The sequence below is a fragment of the Phlebotomus papatasi genome, unplaced genomic scaffold (assembly GCF_024763615.1).
Source record: "Phlebotomus papatasi isolate M1 unplaced genomic scaffold, Ppap_2.1 HiC_scaffold_261, whole genome shotgun sequence".
Lineage (NCBI taxonomy): Eukaryota > Metazoa > Arthropoda > Insecta > Diptera > Psychodidae > Phlebotomus > Phlebotomus papatasi.
In genome coordinates, this window is record NW_026604495.1 from 11,453 (window position 1) to 29,333 (window position 17,881).

A 17,881-nucleotide genomic window follows, 5' to 3' on the forward strand; every position below is an offset into this window, starting at 1 on the left:
TATAATTTTCTATATCATTTGCAATAAAAAGTTAAAAGTATAAAATTAGAGCGTTTTTAACTCAAAAATCCCTCTCCCCTTTCTTTCTTTCGTTGAAAATTGTTCATTACAAACATTTTTCACAATTATTTAACATGGTGTATCTTAAAAAATCACTCAGAAAAAATCTATATCGCAATGAGTACGCACAGCTTGAGACAATTAGCAGAAGCTTTGGCAAAAGAAAAATCAGAGTCTGATTTGGTGCAATTTATTTTACATAAAAAGACAATTGCACAAATGATCGACCTACTTCATGAAAACAACAATAAGATTTTACGTCGCGGTGTAGTGGAAAAAATTTCAAGAAAAATGAAAAAATGGAAAAAGCATGACTATTTTGGAGAAAAAACAATTGATGGTACAATTCTTTAACACTAATGATGAAAATACAATTGATAATTTGTTCGAGATATTCTTTGGCGATCAAATTTTGGATTGTGATAATGTAGAAGCAGAATACGATATTGTACAGCAATCACATAAAATCTGCAAAATATGCTACAACAATGAATACGATACCGCTTTCCTACCTTGTGGACACGTTGCTGCTTGTCAAGGATGTGCTTCAAAAACAAGACATTGCCCTATATGCCGAGAGCCATACGTTGAGACTACAAGAATATATTTCTCGTGAAGAAAACAAAAAATGAAGTCAAGATTTTTTTTGTGTAATGAAAAACTACAATCGACTAAGTTATAAATAAAATTGATTGTAAAACAATGAAATGAGTTTTCTTACGCATCTGATCAAAGTATCATTATTTTTTTTTGTTTTTATGATGCCATCAACATGAGGAATCATGTGAATTGTTTAAAAGTAGTTGCATGCAATCGAGTAGATTTTGTCAAAGAAGTTCGATACAATCATTTTTGATTGTGCTATAAAATGTAATTAAAACAATCCTGCTAATGCTGCAAAGAAAAAATCAGATTACGTTGAGAAAAAATGCCAGACGCCACTTTGAAGATTTTTGTTCACGTGAAGAAAATATTCTGATGCAGAAAACATGCAAGATGATAAAAAATATGATATCTCTCTGCAGATTTTTTTATGTTGGTAAAATTTTTCACTGCATTTTCATATTGATTTTTTCATCATGCATCAATGAAACATGTTGTGTTTTTCTTGATGTACAGATGAAACATTGTCTGATGTTGAAATAATTGATTGTAAAACAATTTCTTTTCACAACAAGACAAAATTCTCACAAATAATTTTATTTCATTGACTTTAATCTTGCTCACATAGCAAATATGTTGAGATGAAAAGGGGATGTTGGTATAGATAAATATTGGCATAATGCATAACCCTGTGCAATTGAAGTTTCATTTTTTTCTTCATTCTTCTTACCTTAAGAGGATTCAGATTGCAAATATACAAGATTAAAACAATTTACATTTACGTTTTCTCATCTTTATATTTGACATCATTTGATTTTTATACACATGTTACATTTTAAGAAATATTTGATTTACTTGCTACAAAAGGAATTTCATGAAACAGGCGAAAATAATTGACTGGTGGATCAAAAGTATTGCTGTTTGAAAAATTAGAATTTTCCAATCTTTGCACACCTAAAGATTTACAAACATTGCTGTATCTCTCAAAATATTCTTGTACATACCACTGTACAGAAGTATTGTAAATCAAAGTTACATTTATAAATTCAGAAAGTAACATTAATTTGTCAAATTCTGAAATATTTAGGGATAGACGATCATTTCCATCATTTTGACTGAGAATAAGTAGTTCGGAATTTTCCACGGCATAGTAACTACTAATGTTCATGCAGTTTTTAAGTTGAATATTCAGCAGCTCAAGTTCCATATTAGCATCATCCTTTCCAGCATCCTCTCCCAATAATTTTCTTAAAGTTTGCTTGCTGGCACAGAACGTTGTCCATGTATTTTGGGTGAATTCTACAGCATCAATTCCATCCCAGTAGCTTACGGCACATATTTTAGCAACTGGTGAAAAATTCTCTGGAGAAAACCCGATCGTGATAAACAATGTAGATGTTCGATTTAGAAAGTAGGTGTATGCATTCAGTAGTTCAGGAGTTGTATTTTGATATCGATTTTTTGCATATTTTTCCTCTTCCTTGCGAAGTTCTTCAGAAGGATCAGGATTATATTTGTTGAACCGCTGCTTTTCCTTTATTATACTTGGAACTTGATGTGATCTTTCTTGGGTTTTCATATTTTCAGACAACTTTTTTTGCGACTTATTACTTTTCACTGAGAATTTAACCTCCACTCACCATTAAATCTGACATACAAATAAAAGTTTTTTCTTCTAATTGCTAAAATTCCTCTAAAATAATTTAGGATCTTTTGATCGTACTAACGAAATTTTCCGAGAAAATTATGCAGACGTGTGCAAAATATTTGTTTCATATCCGTAGAAACATGTTCGGACATGTCATGTTCACATCCTAGAAAAAAGTGTAGAAGTAGGATGTGAGGGGTAAGTAGTACATTTTTCTAAATAACAAGTAAAGTTACTTTTTTTAAATTGTTTTTCAATGTAATAAATTAAATTTTGTTAACATTTATTCAGGGGGAGGATGAAGCTTTAGGGTCAAGAACTAAAATTAATAGTATTCAGTGATGAAGTGCTAGTGAGTGCAAAGCTAAATTTCTTTTATCAGTGTAAGAACGCAAATGTTTGACTTTATTTTAGTGAGTATCGCTTGAATTTTATTTTTTTATGCCTATTCTACTGAGAGTCATCTTAAAATAATTGATCTTCTACTAAAGAAAGAGGATTTCATCTTCTATTTTGTGATATGTGCCACAGAAATATACATAAATTTGATAATGAGTCATCAATAAAAAATGTATAAGTTAATTCAGCATCCCAGGTACCGAATTATAGAAGTCTATACGACATTTCATTCATAAAAATCAATTTTGTATGAAAAGTCGGTTCCTATTTTATTTCACTCTGCTGCCATTTCTCCACATAACCAAATTCTTAGGTAAATATTGTACATATATTTAAAGATATTTTTCATTTTGTTAAATTATAATAAGAGAAAACACAAATCAATAATTCACTTTGAATAATTTTGTTCTGTAATGTTGTAAAAATTCTCTAATGTCAGAGAAAAAGAACATTGTAATACAAAGTTATGAGAAATCTAACACTTTTCCATATTTTCCCACTTGCGATCAAGAGAGTTAAATGATTCATACACAAGACATGAAATTTTGCGCTCATTGACATTTTTTTCATTCATCTTTTAATTCTTTTATTTTATGCATGCTACAAGAGATCATATTTCGAATAATCCCACAATTGTATAGAAATGCATTGCAACATCTTTGATCATCAGTTTGTTTATTTGAAAATTGGGGATCTGAAACCCAGATTCTTGAAATTTCATGACAGTCACCATCTGCAATAAGCAGAAATTCAATATATTTCACGAAATTTATCACTTCTTATCTGAAATCACTGAACGAAAAAATATTTTTTTAGACAAATTGCATAAAGATCGTTTGATCATATCATCAAGAGATGTGAATAATGTGAGGTACAATCATGTAAGTGGAAAAGTATGATATTTTTCGGTAATTTATGTTACAATTTAAATAAAAAAGACAAATATTGCAAACAATACGCAAGCTCAAAAGTTGCATGCTTCTAAAAAAAGCTGTTTACATGCAAATCTCAACTCAATGACGTTTCAATATCTATTGATCAATATCCAATGAAAATGGTTTAAATTGCATGACGGCATCAACATCATGCTGTTCAATAACCAATGAAAATTATTGATAGTTCTTATCGCCAGTAAAATTAGTGAATATTGCGAAATTCGACTCAATTTGACAATTATCTTGCGCACTGCAAGACATTTTTTCCATGTTGCTTCATTCATCTGAAGGAATCAAATTGTCGCGCAAAGGCTTATACAAATAGTCTCTCCCATATGGTCTCGAGCGCGCGAAAAGGTCTCATATTGCATTTGCATTTTTCCACACTTGGACAGTGCATATAGGCCAGAGACTATAGAGAATCCCGCTTACTGCATAGGAAAGACTTCTGACAAACCTTCTATCATGCCACAATGGCACAATGGATAAGGTGCTGGACTCGCAACCGAGAGGTCTGGTGATCAATTCCCATGGATGGCAGATCTTTTCTCATATAAATTATATAGGGAGAAAAAAAATTACATGAGGAAGAGTCCACCAAAGTAATTTCCGTTAATTCAAATATTCAAAATGACTATCAAAAACCGCAATCTCAAAAAGTTTAAAGTTCCAAAAATTTCAAGATGGTGTCGCCTAAAGCTTACAGCTAAGATCAATATGGCGTCTGAAACGGATCACATTTCAAACAGCAGTATCGTACTCCATAGCCAATGAAAACGCTTCCTTCAACAGTATCGTGCTCCATAGCCAATGAAAATGCGTCCCTCAACAACAGTATCGTGCTTCATAACCAATCAAAATGCTTCCTACAGCAGTATTGTACTCCATATCCACAGACAAGCCACGCCCCCAAAACAGTATCGTGCTTCATAACCAATCAAAATGCTTCCTGCAACAGTTTATCCACGGGCAAGCCAAGCCCATAAATCAGTATCGTGCTCTATATTCAGTTAAAATAATTAACCTAAACACAAAAGAGGACCAGGAAGGGGGAGCGGGGGCGGGGAAACCGACCTGCAGGTAGCCCACCCACCAGAGTTATCGATGTGGCGTCACAAAACAGTCTCGTGCTCCATGGAAAGCCACGCCCACAAAACAGTACTCTGCTTCACCCTTACTACTCATATATCCAGGAAACCAATTAGTTTTAATCCAAAGACTGGCAATCGGAGAATACAAAGGTTTATCTTAAAAAAAAATCTTGGTAGGAAAACCACGTTTTTATAAATCACTTTTCTCGTTCCTTACGACCTCCAAAAACTATTCAGCTCCCTCCGCTTTTCTCTTTAGTGATTTCTCTGGTTTGAATTGTCGCAGATCTGAGCAAAAGAGCACTGTTTGAGCCCATCCTGCCAAATGCCCATAAATTTTCCTGAACTCATCACCAATTTCCAAATATACTTTCGTGGTGACTGATTTGTTTTTTGGGAGTTTCTTTAAATAGAATGCTCCAGCTATTTGATAGACATGTGTATCCACGGGAATAGCTTCAAGATGATTGAGAGACATTAAGCAAATACAATCGGCCACTTTTGGTCCAATTCCGGTAAGGCTCATTAACTCCGATCGAGCTTCTTTGTACTCTTTCTTTTCCAATTCACCAAACCACTCTGATTCTCCTTTCTCCAAAATTTGTTCAGCAGCTTTTTGAATATACTTGGCACGATAGCCAAATCCACAATTCCTCAAATCAGATTCAACTGTTTTTTGAGCCAGGTTTTTAACATCCGGAAAGGCATGATAGGATGTTCCTTCATAATCACATATCTTCTCTCCATACTTTGTACACAGTTTCTCCACCATCGATGAGATCCGGGATATGTGGTTATTTTGGCTGCAGATAAATGAGAAGATATTCTCAACGGGATCTTGGTCAAGGACGCGAATTCCATGGAATTTACTGGCTGTTGATCGGAAGTGCTCATGTGATTTGCACCATTCATCATAGTATTTCTCCAAATTGATGTCCAGCCGAAAGTACATTGTGAGTATATTATCATAGTGACTTCTTGGATAGAGCAAATCGTCCTTTTTGTCTGATTTTTTGAGTTCCGGGACTTCAATCTGCTGGGAATTTTCGTAGGGTAATTCCCCAATTATTTTGTATTGAAGATGCGTTTCGGTCTGTCTCAGGAGCCACAGGATGTTCCCCATAACTCCTAAGTACTCGTCATTATCTCGTGAATTGTCTTTTTCAATTATTTTCCATCTAAAACCAAAAAAATGTAAATGAGTTTTTGGGGTTATGTTTATCACCTGGGGGCTTCTGTACCTGAAACTTTGTCCACCGGTCAGTGTCGCTTTCAGTTGCAATTGTAATCTTGTACAGGCTATTTCTCTCCACATTTTCGACAGCATTTGATTAATTTGTTTAAGTGATTTTTACTGAAATATCGATTTTTCGTAGAGCACAATTTTAACAACAAGTAGCAATTCCCGCCAAAAACTGACATCACACAAAAGGAGTTTACGAGATGAAAATCTAGGTGGCGCAAGAAATTCAAATTTTGTTTTAACGATTTTATGTATTTCTCATGATTTCTGGCTCCAATCCCTTGCCCAGGATCTCAAAATCTTTCACAATCTTATCCTTGTCCAAACATATCTTTCCATCTTTCCTAAAAGTGTGTCCAGTTAGAGTGGATATTCGGAAATCTGATGGAACGTCAATGCTTGGCTTCCAAAGTACCCCAATAAAATTCTCTTTGAGAGGATTAGAAAAGAAGAGGGCAACAGTTCCGAAAGCCGAGCGCAAGTCCCTCAAGTACAGCTTCGCAGGATTGAATTCGACAGGAAGCCTCTTCTTTGGCATCTCACTTGATGCATTTCCATCGTCAAAATTAATATTCCTCGTGTTAACTTTGATAGTAACATCGAAGGACTCAAAATGATGATAATGAAACAGCTGAAATAAGGTAAAAGATTATTCCCACTTCTAATTAAAAAAAAAAGTTATTTAAAAATTAAGTTCACCTTTTCCATCTCCAAGAGGCCATAAATTAAATTTTCCTCAATTTTATCCAAGATATTTTTGGCCAAGAGGGAAACGCGTACAAGAACTTGTAGAATAGGAGCTGTTTTCCCCCAAATGCTGTGCTTCGTGGCATCGAATGAAGTCACAATGGTCAGTGGCGGAAAATTATCTCTGGATGATAGGAAATTTGCTTCCAATTTGGATATTTCCTCGTAATTTAGTGATTCATTGAAATTCACAATTATCATTTCGTTTTGCCAATTAGTGTAGCCCACAAGGTGGAGGAACCTCAGAAATCCTGTCTGAGGCTGGAAAGCAGGTAAAGAAGCACCAGCTTTTGTGAACAAATAAGCTACTAGAAGCTCTGTACATTCATCTGGCCAGAGATATTGGTCAAAGAGTTGAGAATAGAGCCACCTCTTTGCTAAGCATACTGTCGGTCCAAAGGAATTAAACTGCTGATGAATCCTAAAGAAGGGACAAACAATTACAATTAATTTTGATTTTCTGAATATAGGGCTCTATTCTGCGAATAAAGATAAAGATAAAGTTTCAAAATAAAGATTTTAAAAATTTCAAGATTTGGTATTCTGCGATCTTGGATAAAAATCCCAAGAAATGCAAATAAAGATTTCAATATCCGAAGTGTCATCGTCGCTCTGTCATTTGCGACTTTGGTCAACATGCCGATTGTGCTGTAAGTAACAGATGCTCCTATTCTAGTGAATTTATAGACTGTGGGCTGTGATATAATCTTCTTTTGAAACTGAGATGGACGAAGAAAACAATCCGAATGGTATGTATTGCATAATTAATGACTTCAAGAGGATTTGCGAACAAGTAGAAAATAACCTCACTTTGCACATACTTATTCGTCAGTTGTTCGAGATACAAATCCAGGAACAAAAAGAGCTCGAAAGGGATTAAACACCAAAAAGTCTCAGAGGGAATGTTTTGGGAATTTCGCTATAAAGAACCCTAGTGTTTGGGATTCCCTTGCCTCAGGGTATGATGCATCATGGGACGAACTAAATAAGATGCTGAATGATTTGGGACCTCCTCAGAAAGTCAAAGACGATTGGATCAAGGTAACGAAATCCTGACGTCCACGCATTTGTATAATTAATTTTAATGCAAGTGTATGTATGTGGTTTGCATAGAATTTCAGAGATTAGATATATCAGTTGAAGCACAAGGAGAGGTCAGGCTGCAAAAGAATTTTGAGTAACTTGGAGCAGAAAGCATTGGCTGCTTTCGAGAATATATCTTACGAAGGTGATAACACTATTAAGGCACGGGGGATACCTTCAACTTCAAGTCACTCCCAGTTGACACCATCAGCTTCTGGATCATTTTCGCCACCATGTAATGGGTTTCCGGAAGATCTTATCGAGGAACTTCCAGACCCTCAAACTATTGCAGATGAAATTCCCAGGAACAGTGATGATCAAGAAGGTGTTGGAAGACGTAGACCGCAAAAGAGACAAACTTTGGATGTGCTCACTGAAAATCTGGTGGAATTGATTGAAATGAAGAAACAACGCCATGCAGAGAAAAAAGAGCGAGATGACCGAATGGTCAAAGCCTGGGAACTACTAGGAGAAGCTGCCTTTTCCCTAGCCAATTCCAAAAATAAGGAGTAGGTAAAACAAAAATTAGTTGTTCTCACTCATATAATACTACTTTTTTTTATTGAAGTACAAGTTTTTCAGAACAATTCAGAATTATTGAATTCGTAGAATTTCATTTTTCTTTTTTCATTTACTAAGGCATTAAAACCCTTTCTTTAGTGTTAATTTAAAATAAGTATTCTTCAGTGAAATAAAAAAGTGATATTAAAGTTTTAGTTCATTTTTTCTTTTATAAAGCATTTGCATATTCCTCTCTCAATTCAAGAGCGATTGCATAAAGCTGTCCTTGCTCAACAGGATTATGATCATCATTTATTTCTTCAATTTCGCTATCATCGAACTGAACACCTCTCAATTTCATGTAATTATAAAGTGTGAAACAAGAGTTAATAATTTTTCCAGCTGTTGTAGGATAATAGTGTAGAGTTCTGTGTTTTAGAAGACATCTAAATTTCGACTTCAAAATGCCGAATGCGCGTTCAATTACTTTCCTTCCTAGATTATGAAGTCTATTAAATTTGTGTTGAGCTCGTGTAGCAGGATCAGCATATGGCGTGAAAATAAATGGCTCGAGAGGGTATCCTCTGTCAGCTAAAAGGATAAATTCTTGACTATTTAATAGATGATTTCGAACAGGCGATTTACTCCAAATTCCGCTATCGTGAGTTGAGCCTGGAAATGAAGCATTAACCCACGTAAATAACAGATTTGAATCGCATATAGCCCCGACATTTATGCTGGTATAATGTTTCCTGTTTCTATACAGTCTGGCGGGACGAACAGGATCATTTTGTGGCGGAGCAACAATAGCGATGTGTGTACAGTCGATGGAGCCTATAATATTATTCAAATCAAATTGTTCCTGGAATCCCGCAGAGATAGATCTTTTTTCGTCCTGGGATGTTGGAAATTTAATAAATTGATCTGCCAAGTGGTCATCAATGAGTCCAGAAATATATGAGATGCACCGAGAAACTGTAGCCTGACTCATGTTGCACATATTATTCCTACCGACTGAGACTTGGTAGGACCCTTTGCCATAAAAATGTAAAGTGGACAAAACCTTAAGATGAAATGGAATTACTTCTGATTCGAAATTATTCGATGAATCCCAAGATTTTAGCTGGTCAATTAAATCCAATGCCAAATTTGGAGTCAGAACAAATATTTGACGAAATGTATTCTCAGGCAATTCGAAGGGGTTCGATGCATCCCGTAATGCGCGAAGTTGAATTCTGTTCAATTGACTGAAATATGAAAAATATAAAAAAATATTTGTTTGTCTCCGTTTAAAATTAATTTGTAAGTACTCGATCTTACTTTTCATCCAGGCGTCGTCGCAATTCACACAATTCTCTAATAATAAACAAAATAGGAACGTCTTCCATTGAAGGTTTTACTTTACACACTCTATCAACACGCAAATAAGGATTTCAAAGCACCTCGAGACCACCTTTGAAATCTTGAGAAAAAATAAAGACTTTTGAGGTTAGAATCGTCTTGAAATCTTGCTTGCAGAATACCAAATCTTGAAATATTTTTATCCAAGCGAAAAATAAAGATATTTGACAGCTTTATTTTGAAATCTTGTTTGTAGAATACCAAATCTTTATTTTTCCCTTTATTTCTTTATTTTTATCTTTATCTTTATTCGCAGAATAGAGCCCATAATTTAAGAGGGTGCTTTAAATGTAGCAAGGTTAATCTTGGAATGTGAGGTTATGCAGAAATTATAACCTAAAAATTTGTAGGTTATGACATAACCTCATATTATTTTATTATAACCCCTAAGTAATTATTATTTCTAAACAAATCGAGATATTTTATTTTCATTATAATGTTCTCGTGTTGGATGAATCTGCTGATCATAAAATCGTTCAGGAAAGACTTCCCACAATGTATAGGCTTTTCATGTGCTCTTGGAGTTTTTCAGGCAAAGGCGGTGCATTTTATATGCTTTTTTCCTAAAGCCCCAAATAGACTCAGGCTGATCCTCGAGAATATTTAGCCTGTAAAATTTAGCAATAAAAATTTATCTCAAACTGTCATTTACTTAGGGCTTAGGATCATCACTTAGAGGTCCTTTGCATGAATTTCCTTGACCTAATCCTTTATTATCGAATTTTAAAAGCTAAATACTTTCGAGGATCAGCCTGTGTCTATTTGGGCCTTAACATTCACTTGTTTGCACCGGGCAGGATTCGAATACACAACTGTGAGTCAAGCCATACCCTTTTGGTCGCAATCGATTCTTTTATTTGGTACTGAGGCTTTTTACAGAAAATGTGGTTATATTGAACCTAACCTAAAAGATCTCTGATATGAATTTATGTACTACACGTAGAGTCTCCTAAATTCGAACGCTCGGGGTGTATTTTTGACATTTCTCACTTCCCAAATTCGAACGATTTTTTCAAAACTAACGAAATTTGTGTGAGATTAAATTGTACTTTGAATCAAATTCTCGTACTTTCTCGCAAGTTTTAGTGGTAGCATACTTTCTTTTCATTTTATACGATAATAATGTATGTAAACATTCAGGAAGAAGCACATAAATATGATTTTCATTCACCCGCCGCGAATACGAACTTTCTAACATAACCTCACAATTGACATTTTGAATCCAAACGGCGTTCGAATTTGAGAGATTCAGATTTGAGAGACTCTACTGTACACAAGCACAAAAAAACATAAAATTGAGACATTTTAAAGTCGAAAACAATTTTAATTTATTTTTGAAGAAATATTAGACACTGCAATAAAAACGGCGTAATATCACATTTCGAACGTCTTTTTAAGTTTAGAATTATTTTAAATCAGAGGTGTGCAAGAACCGTTAAAACCGAATAAACGTCAAATGAAACATGTACGAGTACGTCAATGGTCAAAACTCTACTAGAACCAACTTATTTTGACATTTATTCGGTTTCAACGGTTTTTGCACACCTCTGTTTTAAATCTACATGCTTGATATATTTTATAAGCAAATATCATGCTAAAATGATCAACTTGGCTATCAAATGGTAAAAATTAAATTCAAATAAATTTAGAAAGATCCTAGCGAGCACTGTTAGGTAAAAAAGCAGCCTTTTTAGCATATTTTTGCTGAATAGATCACAAATAAATATGCTAGAAAGAGGGCTAACCAAATATGGAAATGGTACTACTTCGCGAGTAGGTTTGGGTTTAGCAGAATTTAGCTATAAATACATATATTTTCAATTAAATTGACATCAGTTAGCATTCGGGGTTCACTGGGATCTGACAATTTCAAAATTGCCATTTCCAAGAACCTCTTCAAAGCTAAGATAAGATCAACCAAAATAAGCATTTTTTAAGATAGAATTAATTTAATCCATTTGGAAATTGAAATTGTAAACGTCAGATTATTCAGCGACATCACAAAGACATCAAATATAATTTTGAATTAAGGTTAGGAGTAACCATTGTCTTTGGATCTAAACAAATGGATCTAAAACGTGGTAGATCGATGAAAAATTCTATGGTGAAAAAGACCACTTTTAATTTTTCTGAGAAATTAACAAATTAAAATTTTTGAATATGATTGGTTTTTCGCTTTATTTGGAGCAAAATTAACTAAGTAATGAAACTGTGGTATAGAAAATACATAAATATAATAATTTAGTACTGTATTTATCATGAAAACAATGACGTTTCCATTTGGAGTAGCGAAAAAATTCCATTTGGAACAGGTTTTGAATTAGCTTAATTTACCCTATTAGCAAACCCATTTAAAATATTCTGTGCGAATTTCATCAAGAAGTATTAATTATTACGATTTTTAGAACATTATTTAGATGTAAAAGGAGAAAAGACCAGGAATAAGTACAAATCCTGCGCTCAAGAGCAACTCAACAAGGTTTTGGAAGCCTTTGGCCGCGGTTTCATTTTCACTGTTTGTCTCCAATTAGAAACTTTTCCTTGTCTCTATTTGAATTAATGTGTTTCCAATAGAAGCATTTTACGCTCGCGTATTTTTCTTGTATTTAAGAAGTTTTCAAATTATATCTAAAGAATTCTCACTAAACAGTAACATTCTAGAAGAGTTCAGGAGCAAATTTTGTAATTTTCTTTAGAAAAAAAATATATGTGTTGAATCTTCTGTCAAAGTTAAAGCGTCTGGAAATGGTTTTGAATTAGGACATTTACCCTATCTCAGACTATCTTAAACATTACAGATCTTTTGCATAAATTTCTTTTAACTGATCCTTTACCGCCAATTTTTATTGTCTAATTATTTTCCAAGATCAGCCTTGGAATATTTGGAGCTTGAATATTCTTAGTTTTTTTTTTTTAATTACAATATTCAAAAATAAAAACTGACGAGGGGAAAATATGTAAAAATTAAGGCCTCTTACACCTAGGGAGTTATTTTCGTCAAAAATTGCTTTTTAAGGAAATAAATTGTACACCTGTAGGAGAAAGCGCTCTACCTTCGGATGATTGAAACTTCGAATATTTAATTTTTTCAAGTGTTTTAAATGAATTTGGCCCACTAAAATATTATATTCTAATAGCCAGTCCAATCCAATGCCTCATTTCACAAAAAAAAGTTATCCATGAGGAACATAGAAAAAAATGCGTTGTGCGAAGCTTAAGTCATCCTAAAGTAGCGGGCTTTCTCCTAGGTGGAAACATTAAAATTTTTCTATCAAAAATGCAATATTTGACAAAAATTGATTCTAATGTGTAGTGTAGAGGCTTCTAAAGAAATATACCAATATACTGCAAACCAATGAATTTTAGTATAAATTCTCAAATATTCACGAAAGTGAGAAAAATTCGAGGCTAATGCAGTTTCTTTGTTTTTTTTTTGAAATTTGAAAATTTACACTTATTAAGATAAAATTACTTGAAAAAGTTGATGAATTTGAAAAGGCTAAGATATCTTGTCACTAATGGCCTCTAATTTATGTCCATATTGAAGCAAATTAGGGTAAATGTCCTAATTCAAAACCATTTTCATACGCTTTAACTTTGACAGAAGATTCAACACTTTAAGTTCAATTTTTTTCTGAAAAGAATTATATAAATTTGTTCCTTGACTCTTCTAGAATGTTACTGTTTAGTGAAAATTCTTTAAATATAATTTGAAAACTTCTTAAATACAAGAAAAATACGCGAGCGTAAAATGCTTCTATTGGAAACATATTAATCCAAATGGAGACAAGGGAAAGTTTCTAATTGGAGACAAACAGTGTAAATTAAACCGCGACGAAAGATTCCAAAACCTTGTTGAGTTGCTCTTGAGTGCAGGATTTGTTCTTATTCTTGGTCTAAACAATAAGAAAATCCCTTCAAAAAATTATATTTCCGGGGTTTCCTATTGAAGCATTTGCAGACACTTCAGAAAACACTTTTTGTTCACGAAATAGGTAATTATTTCATTTGAAAACTTCACGTACCGTTAACAATAAAGATTAGCACTTCATTTAACTAAGATTAGCCAGAAATATGACATAAATATTAAACAAAACGAATAAACAACAGTCACCTTATTGTGCTTTTCATTGGAAAACATGGTCGATCGATTAAAAATTCGATGGTGAAAAGGTACACTTTTAATATTTCTGAGAAATTAACAAATTAAAATTTTTGAATATGAATGGATTTTCGCTTTATTTGGAGCATAATTAACTAAATAATGAAACTGTGTTATAGAAAATATATAAATATAATAATTTATTACTGTATTTCTCATGAAAACAATGACGTTTCCATTTGGAATAGAGAAAAATTTCCATTTGGAGCAAGTTTTGAATTAGCTTAATTTACCCTATCTACGTCTGTTTAGGAAAAACTTTTCAATATGGACATAAATTTCTCTAGTGTGTTGGGGACATAATTTTGTAGGAAATGTAAAAATTTAGATCTCTAGGAAAATTTTTGCAATTTGATTCTTATACTGTTTTTTTCTTGAAGTTTTCTTGCATTTGTAAGTGAAATACTTGTAAAAGAGCCTGGTTTTCCCAATTTTATAAGTGTTTATCTTGGAATTTTGAGGTTATAAATGACCTAACCTCAAACAATATGGTCATCATAGCAGTAGATTTCCAAGTTCAATATGACATGATATTTTTTTATAATTCAACATTTTAAAATCTTTATTTCAAGACTTCTAGAAAAAAAACCTACAATTCAATATATCTGAATTCTTGGGGTTAGGTTTACATAACCTAGAAATTTTATGAAATATTTTCGTTTACTAATAAAGGAGTGCGATTTAATAGATAAAATTTATAATTAAACAATGTGATGGATGTCCGGTGTGCATACAGTAGACTTTCTCTCAATCGGCTCTTTTTCAATCTGGCGAAAAATTTTGTTGACAATATTCTCGTTTAATTATGAAGCAAATTTCCTCAAATTCGCTGTAATTCCTCTTGTTTTATTATGAGTCTTTGTAATTGAGCGCTTTTTGTGGAATTTACAATGATTTTGATGCCCTAATATCTCGATAATTTGGATGACTTTTGCTCCGCCCGATTGAGAGAGAATCTACTGTATGTCTTTTAAAATATGCCCTTGTTTCTTTTTTAGGTTAGAATATAACCTCACATAGCCTCCCAAAGAAAAAAATGTAATTTTTTATAAAATATTCTAAAAACTTACCCATTTAGAGCACTCGAAAGACGTGGCAGGATGAACAGTTTTTTCTCAAATTGAAAACTTTCAGGAGTATCCCTCTGCTTTGTAATCCCATTGACGATAACTTGCTTCCTTAGCATTAATTCTTTAGCATGAGCCACTTGGAAGCGAAAGATGAATCCTTCCTTCAGAATTTCTATGGCATTTGTGGATACTCTGGTGTATTTTATGCCCTTCATTGCTAGTCTCCTGGCCAATTCCAAGTAGAAAGCTTGCTTTAGTTTCTCTATTGCTTCAATATTGTCTGGCCACTTTCCACTGAGGCTCAGCTGGAGGACACCTTCGTAGACTTTTTTGCCGTACAATTGATTTGTGGAGTCTGCATTTGAGATGCAGTAGCCATTTGGGAAATTCTGAATGGGATCACAGTAGCGAAAAATTGAAGATATTCCCTGAACACCAGTTATTTCCAGTGGGAGATCTTCCAAACCCCTTAGAATTTTGCCCAAGGCATCAAATTCTGGTATAACATGCAGGGACATCATTTCGCTGTCATAGCCATCGCGGTATTTGTCATTCTTGGCTGGATCTTTGAGAGAAATTTCACAATTGAGTTGATTTCCGGCATAGGAGCAGGATTTTCTTAGGGATTCTTCTTTGAGGTCTAGGTGATGTGCGAGCAAATGGTAGGCAATGTCCCGGCAGATCATCCTCTTGCGTGTCAGGCAACTGGAAGATGGTGCCCAGATGCAGGCTTCTGTGATTGAGCCATCTTTAAATCTTCTCAATTGAGACTTTTCACCCCAGAAATTGCGGAATTCAAGTGCATCGGGTTCATTGGCTTGAGGTCCTTTCACAACGACATCCAAAGCTTCTTTGGGGTTTAGGATGAACCCAAATGAGAGAGTAGCATTGCTATTGAGGGATTTCGGATTCTCAGATGGTGTCCACGAGGTTTGAGGCTGTGGCAGAGGGCATAGGGAAATTAGTCGATTGGATAGACCCTTTCGGAGGATTTCTGATGTGATCTTGAGCAGTCTCGGGTACCAGAATGTACAGTAATTGAGTACGTCAGCACTGGATGATTCTCTGTCCAGAGCTTCTTCCACAGATTTCTCCAATGGGATACTTAGGACTTGATCGTATTGCAGATAGAGGGGAATCTTGGACATGAAGAGGCACTGAAAACTATTCACTGAAGGATTATCCAAGAGTTCCAGTGCGATCTTAGCTTCCAATCTAATCCTCTTGTAGACATCCTCAGACATATTGGCGCATAAATTGAGGAATCCACTTGAATCCGTGAAGACAACTTCGAAATATTTGTGAAATTCTTCTAGATTCGGTTGATTTTGCTCCTCAGATTCCTTTACGTGAATGGTTAGTCCCTTGCCTTGTTCATTCCAGGCACTATTGGCCAGATATGTCCATACAATTCTCACCAATTGATAGCTATTGACATTGTAATTCAATTTCCGGGAGTGAATTAAAAAGGCAATGAGGATTGTAGCGACATATCCCGAAAAACCAGAATATCCTTGATCTAATCCTCGTTGTTTTAGCCAAATTTTCAGCAAAATTACACCATCGCGAACATTTTGTTTCCCTTCAAAAGCTGAAAAGATGTACTTTTCATTTCGAAGGAGCACAAAATCTTCCAGAATTGAAGAATTATAGTGCGGAGTGGCAAATTGATCACTTTCAGCCATTTCTGGAGTTCCCTTGATTATCCCTGATCTCACGTTATTCCTCAGAGGAATAAATCTAACCAATTTGTATGTGTCTTCGTCACATGCCAAATGAATAGCAAAAGTTACATGCTTATTCTTTCCGGGATTGGAAAGAAGCAATGCCGGTTTCAATGGATTACCCCTTACATAAGTAAATTCCTGCTGTTTAGCTAAATCAGGACATTTTTTCTGTAGCTGCTGGAGAATGTAGCACAAGTAGAGAGCCCTCTTCCTATGATAAATCATATTGAGATAGTCTCCTTTTTGATAAAACAACCTCGGAACCTCAATACAAATATCCACAATAAGTTGATTCCCCAATATTGTTCCCAATTTCTGAGATCCAACAATAACAGCTGACTTTTTGGGTACTACAAATTGAAAAGTACCCTTTGTCTCACCCAAAAATGAAATATCCAGAGGAAGTTTAATCTTCTTGAGCCAAGACAAATCACTCAAATTCTGTTTTTCCTCTCCAGGAGGCAATTTCTTCAAGAATTTGTTAAAATCTACAAGCCATTCTTCAACAAAAGCCCTATGCTTATTTTGCACTTTGTTAACTTCTTTAAGCATCTCTTCAATTTGCATCTTAAAAAGATTTGAATGGTAGAGATTGCTGGCTTCTTTGAGTTCATTGATCTCCTCAACAGTCGGTGCCCTTTTCATATCAAATTTCCCACGTTTTACCTTTGATTCCTGGCTAGATTCTTCAAATTTGTGTTTTACAGCCTTCATTGGAGGCATTGGAGGAGATTTTGTTAGTTCTGGATCAATATCACCATCACTATCTGTACTTTCAACCTCACTCCCGGAAACATCTTCAGACTCTTCCGAATTTTCGGGTTTCTGTAAAAAAAGGCATAAAAATTCAATGAATTTCTTATCATTAGCATAAGTTAGTAATAGAGGATTACCTTTAAACTCACAAAATTTTTTCTTTTCATTTTTAAACACGGTTTTCACGATAAACTGAAGGAGCACTATAAATCAAAACAAACTTTTTAACATAACCACAAAAATCCACGTGTTTTTGGAGGGGAGGGAGTTGTCAACATAACAATTTGACTATCAATCTATAGATGGCGCTATATGAATTTAACACAAAATCAAATTTTTTGGAGGGAATTTTTATCGCAACGGTTAGATTTTTCTTATTTTTCACGTGTTTCTTATCGTAAATGTTCTTCTGGAGAAAAGCCGGGTGTAATCCTAAAGGTATGTGGAAAGTAAAA

At 34.3% G+C, this 17,881-nt stretch overlaps 3 protein-coding genes across 3 annotated transcripts; all 3 read right to left on the reverse strand.

Moving 5' to 3' along the window:
• Positions 1-4,871: 4,871 nt before the first annotated feature.
• Positions 4,872-6,378, reverse strand: LOC129809043 (N-glycosylase/DNA lyase). The gene is made up of 2 exons (XM_055858901.1): positions 5,978-6,378; positions 4,872-5,914 (listed from the first exon to the last, which is right to left on the reverse strand). The coding sequence occupies exons 1-2, from the start codon at positions 6,061-6,063 to the stop codon at positions 4,966-4,968; spliced, it is 1,035 nt and encodes a 344-aa protein (XP_055714876.1). The 5' UTR covers positions 6,064-6,378; the 3' UTR covers positions 4,872-4,965.
• Positions 6,211-17,673, reverse strand: LOC129809041 (nucleolar protein 6). The gene is made up of 4 exons (XM_055858899.1): positions 17,564-17,673; positions 14,944-17,495; positions 6,679-7,147; positions 6,211-6,610 (listed from the first exon to the last, which is right to left on the reverse strand). Exons 1-4 carry the CDS (start codon positions 17,591-17,593, stop codon positions 6,227-6,229), a joined length of 3,435 nt encoding a protein of 1,144 aa, XP_055714874.1. The 5' UTR covers positions 17,594-17,673; the 3' UTR covers positions 6,211-6,226.
• On the reverse strand, positions 8,465-9,688 carry LOC129809042 (putative nuclease HARBI1). Its single transcript, XM_055858900.1, has one exon. The coding sequence runs from the start codon at positions 9,635-9,637 to the stop codon at positions 8,540-8,542; it is 1,098 nt and encodes a 365-aa protein (XP_055714875.1). The 5' UTR covers positions 9,638-9,688; the 3' UTR covers positions 8,465-8,539.
• Positions 17,674-17,881: the final 208 nt, after the last annotated feature.

Coding starts and splice junctions, on each gene's coding strand:
- LOC129809042 (XM_055858900.1), bottom strand. CDS start 9,637: ATGAAAAGTAAGATCGAGTACTTACAAATTAATTTTAAACGGAGACAA.
- LOC129809043 (XM_055858901.1), bottom strand. CDS start 6,063: ATGCTGTCGAAAATGTGGAGAGAAATAGCCTGTACAAGATTACAATTG. Junction 5,915..5,977: donor ACCGGTGGACAAAGTTTCAG/GTACAGAAGCCC, acceptor TTTTGGTTTTAG/ATGGAAAATAATTGAAAAAG.
- LOC129809041 (XM_055858899.1), bottom strand. CDS start 17,593: ATGAAAAGAAAAAATTTTGTGAGTTTAAAG. Junction 7,148..14,943: donor CTTTCGAGTGCTCTAAATGG/GTAAGTTTTTAG, acceptor TCCCTTCTTTAG/GATTCATCAGCAGTTTAATT. Junction 6,611..6,678: donor GCCTCTTGGAGATGGAAAAG/GTGAACTTAATT, acceptor ACCTTATTTCAG/CTGTTTCATTATCATCATTT.